Source organism: Hyperolius riggenbachi, chromosome 5, assembly GCF_040937935.1.
Source record: "Hyperolius riggenbachi isolate aHypRig1 chromosome 5, aHypRig1.pri, whole genome shotgun sequence".
Lineage (NCBI taxonomy): Eukaryota > Metazoa > Chordata > Amphibia > Anura > Hyperoliidae > Hyperolius > Hyperolius riggenbachi.
Genome location: NC_090650.1, coordinates 381,933,344 through 381,946,423, shown reverse-complemented (window position 1 = coordinate 381,946,423; position 13,080 = coordinate 381,933,344). Strand labels below are relative to the sequence as shown.

The window sequence follows — 13,080 nt, the reverse complement described above, 5'->3', positions numbered from 1 at the left end:
TTTTTTTGGTGGTGGTGGTGGTGGGGGGGGGGGGGGGGGTAGGGATTTGGAAGAAACTGACAGAGCTCCCCAATGAAAACCCACACAAATAGTAAAAACATTACAGCTCCATGCAGACAGCGCCCTCCTGCCCCTGAAGTCACCACCATCCATACTCAGGAAGTTTTTGTTATAATCGCCAATCCCCCTCGAGTCTCAACCCAACCACATGAAGAAAATCCAACAGCAGCCACACTGCCCGGAGGAGAGCCCCGCCCCTACCCCCTCGCTCCTCCAATCAGCACTCCGGTCTCCACTCTTGCATTTCCCGCGCTGCTGCCTGGGAGAGCTCTGTGGAGAATTTGTCATAACTTGTGAGTGATTGTTTTGTCTGGCAGATCTATACCTTTTGTTGTGTGAATTAATTGTATGTACTTAGATTGCAATGGATGGAATCCCATCAGCACGGACGCTGAGCAGGAAGCGGCGGGCTGCTGTACACGATGTCTAGGGAGAGAGAGTTCAGATCCGTGGTGGATCCGTGTGTGCTCGGACTGGGACTAGTGCCGCTGAGCGATCACAAGGGTGTGCGCGCCAACTACCCTCACAATACAGAGCACTATCCTCTGTAGGCAGTATGGGGAGAATCTGGGCACACTATAATGTGCGCCAAGCTGAGGGACGTGACTAAAAACTTGTGCTTCCTTTACCTTGCAAAGTTTCCTCCCTACCCCAAGTGTACTTCATAGCTCACACCTCCCCCTGCAGATAGCCCCCATGGCTCACGCCCTGTATCTACCTGTGGCTCACCCCTGCTCCACTGTGTCTACCTGTGGCTCACCCCTGCTCCACTGTATCTACCTGTGGCTCACCCCTGCTCCACTGTATCTACCTGTGGCTCACCCCTGCTCCACTGTATCTGCCTGTGGCTCACCCCTGCTCCACTGTATCTGCCTGTGGCTCACCCCTGCTCCACTGTATCTGCCTGTGGCTCACCCCTGCTCCACTGTATCTACCTGTGGCTCACCCCTGCTCCACTGTATCTGCCTGTGGCTCACCCCTGCTCCACTGTATCTGCCTGTGGCTCACCCCTGCTCCACTGTATCTGCCTGTGGCTCACCCCTGCTCCACTGTATCTGCCTGTGGCTCACCCCTGCTCCACTGTATCTGCCTGTGGCTCACCCCTGCTCCACTGTATCTGCCTGTGGCTCACCCCTGCTCCACTGTATCTGCCTGTGGCTCACCCCTGCTCCACTGTATCTGCCTGTGGCTCACTGTCTGCTCCACTGTATCTACCCGTGGCTCACTGTCTGCTCCACTGTATCTACCCGTGGCTCACTGTCTGCTCCACTGTATCTACCCGTGGCTCACTGTCTGCTCCACTGTGTCTACCCGTGGCTCACTGTCTGCTCCACTGTGTCTACCCGTGGCTCACTGTCTGCTCCACTGTGTCTACCCGTGGCTCACTGTCTGCTCCACTGTGTCTACCCGTGGCTCACTGTCTGCTCCACTGTGTCTACCCGTGGCTCACTGTCTGCTCCACTGTGTCTACCCGTGGCTCACTGTCTGCTCCACTGTGTCTACCCGTGGCTCACTGTCTGCTCCACTGTGTCTACCCGTGGCTCACTGTCTGCTCCACTGTGTCTACCCGTGGCTCACTGTCTGCTCCACTGTGTCTACCCGTGGCTCACTGTCTGCTCCACTGTGTCTACCCGTGGCTCACTGTCTGCTCCACTGTGTCTACCCGTGGCTCACTGTCTGCTCCACTGTGTCTACCCGTGGCTCACTGTCTGCTCCACTGTGTCTACCCGTGGCTCACTGTCTGCTCCACTGTGTCTACCCGTGGCTCACTGTCTGCTCCACTGTGTCTACCCGTGGCTCACTGTCTGCTCCACTGTGTCTACCCGTGGCTCACTGTCTGCTCCACTGTGTCTACCCGTGGCTCACTGTCTGCTCCACTGTGTCTACCCGTGGCTCACTGTCTGCTCCACTGTGTCTACCCGTGGCTCACTGTCTGCTCCACTGTGTCTACCCGTGGCTCACTGTCTGCTCCACTGTGTCTACCCGTGGCTCACTGTCTGCTCCACTGTGTCTACCCGTGGCTCACTGTCTGCTCCACTGTGTCTACCCGTGGCTCACTGTCTGCTCCACTGTGCCTACCCGTGGCTCACTGTCTGCTTCACTGTGTCTACCCGTGGCTCACCCCTGCTCCCGCTGTGTGTCTACCCGTGGCTCACCCCTGCTCCCGCTGTGTGTCTACCCGTGGCTCGCCCCTCCCGCTGTGTGTCTACCCGTGGCTCGCCCCTCCCGCTGTGTGTCTACCCGTGGCTCGCCCCTCCCGCTGTGTGTCTACCCGTGGCTCGCCCCTCCCGCTGTGTGTCTACCCGTGGCTCGCCCCTCCCGCTGTGTGTCTACCCGTGGCTCGCCCCTCCCGCTGTGTGTCTACCCGTGGCTCGCCCCTCCCGCTGTGTGTCTACCCGTGGCTCGCCCCTCCCGCTGTGTGTCTACCCGTGGCTCCCCTCTGTGTCATCCTCGTGGCTTTTCTAAGCTGGTGGGAGAGCTGGCAGGCACTCGGGCTATGCTGTATTTACTAGCCAACAAAAAAGTATCACCCAGTAGAAACTATGTGCTCAAGACAAAAAGGCAAAGTCTGTGCAAAATATCCATGAGTCAGGAAAAGTCTGGCACTATAGTTTAATCGTAGGAAAAAATGGGTACATAAGATGCAGCAGTGCTGTGTTAAAACATTGTGTGGCGTTCATGACATTGAACAAAAGATGCAGCAGTGCAGTGTTAAAACATTGTGTGATCATTGAGATCACGACATTGCACATGATGAAAATCTATAATCTGTGCATGGCTTGTGTTGCTGTGCCTGGGTGAGGAGGAGGCACCTGTGGGCACCAATAGGTGCACGGCCTTACGACCGTTTCACGGGGGCGGATGCCAAGCTTCATCTGAAGAGTGCACACCTCAGATGAAGCTTGGCATCCGCCCCTTGAAATGGTCGTTCGGCCGTGCACCTATTGATGCCCACAGCTGCCTCCTCCTCACCCAGGTGCAGCAACACAAGCCATGCACAGATTATAGATTTCCATCATGTGCAATGTCGTGATCTCAATGATCGCACAATGTTTTAACACTGCACTGCTGCATCTTTTGTATTGCTACGATTAAACTATAGTGCCAGACTTTTCCTGACTCGTGGCTTTTCTACCGGCCTGTGTCCTCCCTGTGGCTCGCTTCTCCCCCTCTGGCTACCCATGGCTTGTAAGTAGACAGTGGCTCACACACTCTTTTGATGGCGCTCAAATTACTCACGGAGTGCTGCTATAGCCGTAATTTACATTATGGCCTATGGCAGCGCCAAAATTTCCAGTACTGTTTTTGCCTGACTCTGGAAATTAGAAGAAAAAGTTTAAAATCAGCTAATGTGGTTGGGTGGGCGGCACCCACTTGAACACCTAGGTTTCCAATAGATTGTAGTAAACGACGCCTACGCTTTTAAGCTAATCACAACACTTTCTGCTGTAGATGATCACTTAGGGCTCTTTCACATCAGAGCTTGCGTTGGAGAACGCTCAAAGCATTCGTTTTGTTGTATGCGTTTTAATGCGTTTTGATATGCGTTGCACTGCAGTGAGTGTGCGTTTTTAATCCGTTTTCAATGCGTTACAGCACATAGAAAAACGCAGGTAATTTTTTTTTCTTTTAGTTTTCAACTTTCTACATTGTTCCTCTGTTGCATTCTGGGACTGATTGCCTGCGTTAACGGATTAAAAACGCGCATTACATTGACAAACATTGTAACGTATAAAGCTAGCGTCGGCCGAAAAACTGCGCCTGGGTGCAGTGTAACGCAACGCACAAAAAGGCTGCGTTATATGTGAAAGCTAAAATGAAAGTCTATGGACATTTATTTCACCTTGGGTAACGCAAACTTTACCCTTTGCGTTGAAACGCAGAAAATCTGCCCTAATGTGAAAGAGCCCTAATAGGAAGTCTTGATAACTCTGGAGCTGGCAGTTTTCAGGTGTTTGCAAATGCCTGCTCGGCGCTAGACAAATGTATACAACTGTGCAGTTTATCTGCAGGATCTGGCTAATGCTAGTATTCCCACTCCCTTGGAGTTTAGTATATTGAGATTAAAGCTGAATTTTGTACTGGTTTCTTGCAGAGTGTTTATTTTCTATAACCCACAGAACACCTTTTTGTTAAAATATTTTCTTTTAGTATCCCTTGGAATAGTTTTGATGTTCTCAAGTTGAATCCTAATGACATTTTTGATCAGCCTTCAACTTCAGCCCTCTTGTGCTTTGCAAAGTTAAAATAATTCTGTTGCTGTAATACCAGTAATAATAATACCAATGTGTTATTCAAAATGCAATGCTGGTACTTAGAGTTCTTCAGAAACACTCCAAGAATCTTTAAATACGTGCTCTACCAAACTCTTGTGGCCTTATTGATTTACCCAGAACCCTGCCAAAGCTTGTAACAGCACTTACTACCTGGGCTGCATTGTTCTGGTGTAATGCTTGCTGCCCTCTCCCATTGCTTCTTGCTGCTAAATGAAGATGGCAGAGTTACTGTGTAAAGCCTTGTACACACATACGAAGACTGTCATCTGGCAGACTTCAGGGCTCGATGCCTCAGGTGACAGTTTATGGTTAAGGCTGTACCGACGTGTCACTAGCCTGCAGGTTAGCAATGAATCTGTTATTATTGAGGGAGAAGGAGGGGTGATGTGCATAGGGGACAAAAGGGGGACGTGAAGGAGGACATGGGACGCAGAGGGGATGGAGGAGGACACATTGGACAAATGAAAACACAGAGAACAAAGGAGGAAGGTGGGGGAAAAGGGGTACACAAAGAGGGACGAAGGAGGAGGACATCGGACACAAATGGGGAAGGAGGACACAGAAGAAACAGGGACAAAAAGGGGTATGAAGGAGGACATGGGACAAACAAGGACACAGAGACTTAAAAGAATACTGTAGGGGGGTCGGGGGAAAATGAGTTGAACTTACCCAGGGCTTCTAATGGTCCCTCGCAGACATCCTGTGCCCACGCAGCCACTCCCCAATGCTCCGGCCCCGCCTCCGGTTTACTGCTGGAATTTCAGACTTTAAAGTCTGAAAACCACTGCGCCTGTGTTGCTGTGTCCTCGCTCCGGCTGATGTCACCACGAGCGTACTGTGCAGGCACAGACCATATTGGGCTTGTGCTATACACTCCTGGTGACATCGGCAGGAGCGAGGACACGGCAACGCAGGCGCAGGGGTTTTCAGACTTTAAAGTCTGAAATTCCAGAAGTGAACCAGAGGCAGGGCCGGAGCATCGGTGAGTGGCTGCACGGACACAGGATGTCTGTGGGGGACTATTAGAAGCCCTGGGTAAGTTCAACTCATTTTCCCCTGACCCGCCCGAACCCTACAGTATTCCCTTAAAGGGTGATGGAGGATAATGCGTTAAATGGTGTATTTGGTAATTGTTTTTGACAAGGGGTGCCTTGAAAAAATTTGCCCTGACCCGGAAAAGTTTGAGAACCACTGTCCTAGGGAATCAGCCAGAGTTTTTCGACACATTGAGGGCCATCAACTCAGTCTTCTGTAGATGTAGCTTGAGGCCAGAAATCTTACCAAAGAAGATTCAGTAGCAGTCATGCTCCAACTTCTGAGTTATCTCAAGCTGCTATCACTATCCTTCCCAAACCTAATAGGCACTCCCTCCTACCAAAAAACTTAAGCCCAATATCTCTACTAAATGTAGACTGCAAAATATTCACAGCAACACCCGTGGCCAGACTTAATAAATTACTTCCCCATCTACTGCATAAGGACCAGGTGGGCATCGTTCCAGGCATTCAGCTTAGAATGTCCGTAAAATATTTACTCTCCCAACAACATGCCTTGTCTCAAAGCATTTCAGTATCTGGGCTTTCTCTGGACACGGAGAAAGCGTTTGATGCCATTAGTTGGCCCTACATGTTTGAAGCACCACTGCCTAAATATGGTCTTGTGGGTTGTTTCTTAATAGCTCTAAGATGTGTATATACTCCACCCCAAGTGCGTACCTAAAACTACCAGCCACAAAATGGCAGCACTTTGAAGTGAAAAGAGAGACACGACAGGGATGCCCCATGTCCCCTGGAAGTTTTGCTTGGTTAATAGAGCCCCCTGCTCATAGTATATACAATGGTGTAGAGCTTGGTGAAAAAGTATATATATATGCTCTATATTTGTGAACCACAATATCCTAACTTTTAGAAGCCCCCCACCCCACCCCACCCCACACACCCATCCCTGAACTGCTACAGAATCTTCTTTGGTAAGATTTCTGGCCTCAAGCTACATCTACAGAAGACTGAGTTGATGGCCCTCAATGTGTCGGATAGTTCTGGAAGAGCTCTTGCTGATTCCCTAGGACAATGGTTCTCAAACTTTTCCGGGTCAGGGCAAATTTTTTCAAGGCACCCCTTGTCAAAAATAATTACCAAATTCACGCTTGCCATTTTACGCATTGTCCTGTGTCCTCCATCCCCCTTTGGAGGGCAGCCATGGCACCCCTAGGGAGTGCTCACGGTGCACCAGGGTGCCGTAGCACCCAGTTTGAGAACCTCTGGCGTAGGAGTTAAATACCAACCTAAGTATATTAACTACCGGTATTTAGGAGTTAAATTACCCAAAAACCCAAGAGACTTGTTTGCACTCAACTACCCCCATCATAAGATTTACAGAATTGGAGTAAGTTTTTGTTTTCAGGTCATATACATGCTGTCATGAGGATGCTTCTCCCCCACTTGCTCTACTTTTTTATTTTAGGGTCCTTCCCATCGCTATAAAGTACCAGTATATCCCAGCTTCAAAAACATTGCATGCAATTCATATGGAACAAGTGTCCCAACTGAGATATTAATGTCTATTTGAAATTGAAATAATTGTCTTCTTGTGTAAAGCCTGGTACACACTTTCAATTATGATTGGTCAGTCACTGACCAATTTTACCACCTCCATGTAGTGTGAGGATCAACAGATATTGAATACTATGTACAGGTAAGCTCCCATACTACATGGAAGTGCTAAAATTGTCCAATCATTGGCCAACTAAAATTAAATGTGTGTACCAGGCTTTTGTAAACTAGAGGGAGAATTCTCAATGTCCAAGCAGCCCTGTTTTTAGGGGCGGACCAGGCAGGTGAAGCCCTGGCGCTGTGAGGGAGGGTGGGGGGCGCAGTCATGGGGGGGGGGGGGGAGCCGCGGCCTCACTGGGACTCAGCCGCGTGACTCATTTGAGTATTCGGTTTTGCTTACACTGCCAAGAGGGGGGAGAGAGAAGTTGGTCCCCTCTCCCCGCGCCTAAGTCCCAGTGTGGCCGCGGCTGGGGGGGCACCTATACTGGCTCCACCTATACCTAGCTAAGCTATACCTATACCTAGCTACCTATTAGGATTGTAACTGTATGAAATTCCACAGTATAATAACCGTCTAAAAAACGGTATATGGTATGGTATACGGTGTTAAACAATTATTTAGACCCGGTCCCCCCCTTACATTAAATAATGTGCCCACCCATCTCAGTGTTGTGTGCCCCACTTCCTCGGCATACATATGACTTAGCCACCTGGAGATTTGGAGCACTGGGTAAAACTGTAAAAAGGCTCACTCTGCTCCTGCAAAAGTTCTGGTGGTGTTAGAGAGAGGTGTAGCCAGTAATAGGTGGCCACAGTATAAGTAGCCAGGGATAGGTGTAGCCAGTAATAGGTGGCCACAGCATACATAGCCAGTAATAGGTGGCCACAGCATAGGTAGCCAGGGATGGGTGTAGCCAGTAGTAGGTGGCCGCAGCATAGGTAGCCTGGGATAGGTGTAGCCAGTAGTAGGTAGCTGCAGCATAGGTAGCCAGGGATAGGTGTAGCCAGTAGTAGGTGGCCACAGCATAGGTAGCCAGGGATAGGTGTAGCCAGTAGTAGGTGGCCGCAGCATAGGTAGCCAGGGATAGGTGTAGCCAGTAGTAGGTGGCCGCAGCATAGGTAGCCAGGGATAGGTGTAGCCAGTAGTAGGTGGCCGCAGCATAGGTAGCCTGGGATAGGTGTAGCCAGTAGTAGGTGGCTGCAGCATAGGTAGCCAGGGATAGGTGTAGCCAGTACTAGGTGGCCACAGCATAGGTAGCCAGGGATAGGTGTAGCCAGTAGAAGGTGGCCGCTGCATAGGTAGCCAGGGATAGGTGTAGCCAGTAGTAGGTGGCTGCAGCATAGGTAGCCAGGGATAGATGTAGCCAGTAGTAAGTAGGTGGCTGCAGCATGTGTAGCCGGTAGTAGGTGGCCGCAGCAGAGAGAGCCTGGGATAGGTGTAGCCAGTAGTAGGTGGCCGCAGCATAGGTAGCCTGGGATAGGTGTAGCCAGTAGTAGGTGGCTGCAGCATAGGTAGCCAGGGATAGGTGTAGCCAGTACTAGGTGGCCACAGCAGAGAGAGCCTGGGATAGGTGTAGCCAGTAGTAGGTGGCTGCAGCATAGGTAGCCAGGGATAGGTGTAGCCAGTAGAAGGTGGCCGCTGCATAGGTAGCCAGGGATAGGTGTAGCCAGTAGTAGGTGGCTGCAGCATAGGTAGCCAGGGATAGATGTAGCCAGTAGTAAGTAGGTGGCTGCAGCATGTGTAGCCGGTAGTAGGTGGCCGCAGCAGAGAGAGCCTGGGATAGGTGTAGCCAGTAGTAGGTGGCCGCAGCAGAGAGAGCCTGGGATAGGTGTAGCCAGTAGTAGGTGGCCGCAGCAGAGAGAGCCTGGGATAGGTGTAGCCGGTAGTAGGTGGCCGCAGCAGAGAGAGCCTGGGATAGGTGTAGCCGGTAGTAGGTGGCCGCAGCAGAGAGAGCCTGGGATAGGTGTAGCCAGTAGTAGGTGGCCGCAGCAGAGAGAGCCTGGGATAGGTGTAGCCAGTAGTAGGTGGCCGCAGCAGAGAGAGCCTGGGATAGGTGTAGCCAGTAGTAGGTGGCCGCAGCAGAGAGAGCCTGGGATAGGTGTAGCCAGTAGTAGGTGGCCGCAGCAGAGAGAGCCTGGGATAGGTGTAGCCAGTAGTAGGTGGCCGCAGCAGAGAGAGCCTGGGATAGGTGTAGCCAGTAGTAGGTGGCCGCAGCAGAGAGAGCCTGGGATAGGTGTAGCCAGTAGTAGGTGGCCGCAGCAGAGAGAGCCTGGGATAGGTGTAGCCAGTAGTAGGTGGCCGCAGCAGAGAGAGCCTGGGATAGGTGTAGCCAGTAGTAGGTGGCCGCAGCAGAGAGAGCCTGGGATAGGTGTAGCCAGTAGTAGGTGGCCGCAGCAGAGAGAGCCTGGGATAGGTGTAGCCAGTAGTAGGTGGCCGCAGCAGAGAGAGCCTGGGATAGGTGCCCGCAGTATAGAAAGCCGGGAGGAGGGACGCAGCGGCGGTGGGTACAAATACTCAATAGCCGACGAGTCCTGCACACGTGTGAACAGGAAGGAGGAAGAAGCCAGTACATGCGAGACCCGCCAGCAAGTGAGTATTTATTTATCCCCACCGTTGTTTGTGCGCCTGCAGCTGCGTCACCCTGCCCCTTGAAAACTGGTAAAGGCTCGTTTCCACTAGTGCGGCGTGCGTCTCGCAGACGCACGCCGGCACTGAGCGGGTGGGCGGGATCGCAGGCGAATCCCATGAGCCGTGCCATGCACGGCTATGGAATTCGCAGCCTTCGCCGCAAATTCTGCGGGGGGTTCTGGGCAGATCGCTCCCGCAAGCGATTCGGGCGTGGCGCCATTATCCCCTATGGCAGAGTTTCCCTGTGCGGGGAAACTCTGCGGAATCGTGGCGGAAACCGCGATAGTGGAAACGGGCCCTCAATTGTGCATGGTATGATAACTAACCCTACTACCTATACTGAAGGCACTTATACCTAGCTACCTATACTGAAGGCACCTATGCCTAGCTAACCTATACTGGCTGCATCTATACCTAGCTACCTATACTAAAGGCACCAGTTTCTAGCTAACCTATACTGGCTGCACCTATACCTAGCTAACCTACACTGGGAGCACCTATAGCTAGCTATACTGGGGCACTTATGCCTGGCTCACCTATACTGGGGGCATATCAAGGGTTCGCAAGGCCATGAAGGGTTGCAATTTTTACACCCTCGTCCTGGGTGAAATTCAGCCTAGAAACTGCTCTGTATCCCAGTTAGAGCCAGTCCACACTAGGTCCGGAAACGTATCCGTGGCTGCGTTTTTCAAACCTGATGAAAAACAGAGTCCCGGATACTAATGTTGAAAATAGCAGCCAGCCTCACCCAAGTAAAAAACGGATCCGTCTGCGTTTGCGGGGATCCGTTTTCAAAACCTGAACGGAAGGTCCGGATCTGCTGCATTTTCACGCAACGGAACAGGACCACGGATACACGCAGGGGTAGTGAAAGTAATGAGAAAACGCATCTCCAGCTCCACAGGCAAAAAACGAATGTTAAAACGGATAGCCTGAGCTTTGATTGGCCCAAAAAAATCCTCCCACTCCTTCCTAATGATGGAGACCTTTTCTGTCAGGGAAAAACCTGAACGGAAACTGATGCAAAACTGATGCACTTTCATCAGTTTGCAGTACGGTGGGTACTTCCCCTGATCTTCCCCTGATCTTCCCCTGATCCGGACTGCAGTGTCCGTCCTGCAACCGGGTCTAGTGTGGACCCACTCTTAATGTCTGGGTAATTTAAATCACCCATAACTATGACCCCATGTTTGCTTGCAGCTTGTTCAGTCTGCAGTAATTGTATTTTGTCCATGTCGAAAGTGAATGGATCATATACTGGTTAAAAGCACCACTTCTGACATAAAAGACCGGGGTTTGAACCTTGGCTGTTCCTGTTCAGTAAACCAGCATCTATACAGTACCTATTCACCTCCCTCTCTGATCCCTCTAACCTCTATTCCCAGGTTCCCATTGTCTTCTACTCTGTCCAGTTCCGACATACTCGCTAAATGCTTTCCGGGTGAAGCATGTGGCACTGGCAGTATTTCACCACCTTGGAGGTCCTCTCCTTGAGTTTATGTTTTAGTTCCCTCAGGTTTGCAGCCGTGGTTACTTCGGACTGCAGTGGGATTCGAAACGGCTCCCTGGCCTGTAGTTTCATTTTTGTAGAATAAGCCTGCTAGGAAGATAAGATTGTGTATGGCTTTTCCTGATCAATGCTTGCACTGCCACTCATCGGCAGCAGAATTGCACTTGAAGTAAGGTATTTTGCTGACGTTTTATCAGTCGTGACATTGACCTTTACGAACAAGTACACAAAAACTTTTGACACCTAACTTGTTCAGAATCTGTTTCTTACACTGCTTTTTTTGTTTTTGTCATTGATTACGTACACTTGTTGCTTTAGTATATGTGTACATTCACACCAGACTTTACTAGCAAAGCTTTCTCCAAGCTGCCCATTTGGTTTTGTCAATCTGCCTCAGATTTGTTTCTCTATGTCAATCGATGGTCCAGGCAAAACTAATCATCTGAAGAGCTATAGTAATATTCAACTGAAAGTTGCCTTCAGATAACTGCATGCCCTATCCTGAGTGATAGCCTGGTCTATACCTGAAACAACTATTGAATCCAAGTGTTCTGATGTCATTCTGCCTAAACTCTTTACATTCTATAAGGGATTTGAAGGAAGGTGGCATACACTTTTTCTTGTGGGTTTATGTGGCTTACACTCCATAACTAACCTGGTACCATATTTTATTGTAGGAGTTCACATCATGAGAAGATCTGCAGCGCCAAGTCAGCGGTTATTAGGGAATCCTGCGAAAAAGCCACGTTTTATACCGCCAGCTAAAACGAACACTGACAACGTTACTGAAAGTGGGAATACACTTTTAAAGGTGACTATGTACATATGCATTACATTTCTATAAAAAAAAAGTTAGCATATTTTCATGATCACAACCTTTGAAAATCTTAGAAACCGAGTATCAGTACATCATCCCAATCAGAGAGATTTATTAACCTCCCTGGCGGTATGATTCCCGCGGGCTTACTGCCGCGGGAGGGTTTTTTTAACCTTTTTTTTTGTTTTAGCATGTAGCTAGCCTAGTGCTAGCTACATGCTTCCCCCCTCCCTGCGGCATCCCCCCGTATGCGCCAATCGCCGCCGGCGCATATGCCCATCCGGAAATCCCGTTCTGAACGGGATTTCCATGAGGGCTTCCCCCGTCGCCATGGCGTCGTGACGTCAGAGGGAGTCCCGATCCACCCCTCAGTGCTGCCTGGCACTGATTGGCCAGGCAGTGCTCGGGGGGGGGGGGGGCACCCTCTGATGCGGCGGCTAGCGGCGAATCGGCGCGGGGCGGCGGTGATCATGAGTAACACGCAGCTAGCAAAGTGCTAGCTGCATGTATAAAAAAAAAATTATGCAGATCGGCCCAGCTGGGCCTGAGAAATCCTCCTGCGCGGCTTACCCCGTGTCCAGCACGGGGTTACCGCTAAGGAGGTTAAAGGAACATGATCAATCCAAGTGTTCTAAAATGACAATGTACAAATAATGTCTAAGCAGCTGTGTAAACATTTTTCTACTTTTCATGTTAAATATCAGAGGCAAAAGCTTTAATTCATTGTGTGTATGATTTAGCTCAGTTGGGACAAATCATTCTCTAAAGGGGTGTCTGCTTCAATGCACATCCAGTGTTGTATTTTTTTCTGAAAGCAAAAAAAAGTATGAAAAGCTGTGGTGTCACAGACAATTACAAATGTTTGCAACGAGTTACATTTTCTCTGCTCTCTTCAGACACTTCAGTCAGAGACACAGGCCACAGGATTTTCTCTCACACGCATAGGGTTAACAGATGCACTGTGAGGAAATTCCCCCATCCTCCTCATGGCTCACTCTGCCATTAGATTAGAGCAGATTGCCGTCAGTTCGTAGTGAAGGTAATTTGTTACAGTAAACAAAAGAGATAAGCAAGTAAATTGTATACATCATTATTTACCAGCACTTCAGGAACTCTCTCGATCCCAGGTTAAATAAAATGGTTAATTAATGGTGTTCCTTTAATTATTATTCAGTTGTTACATGCACGGCTCGCTCAGTTTTCATCTGAAATCTGATGAGCTTTGATCAAATAGA

General features: G+C 50.0%; 1 protein-coding gene across 1 annotated transcript in view; it reads left to right on the top strand.

The window, feature by feature from the left end:
- Window positions 1–290: 290 nt before the first annotated feature.
- The window catches only part of RAD54B (RAD54 homolog B), a 114,626-nt gene continuing 101,836 nt past the window's right edge, over window positions 291–13,080 (top strand). The window contains exons 1-2 of the mRNA XM_068237663.1: window positions 291–353; window positions 11,706–11,839. Of these exons, the coding sequence (XP_068093764.1) occupies window positions 11,717–11,839 (123 nt within the window). The 5' untranslated portion in view covers window positions 291–353; window positions 11,706–11,716. The remainder of the gene's footprint in view (window positions 354–11,705; window positions 11,840–13,080) is intronic.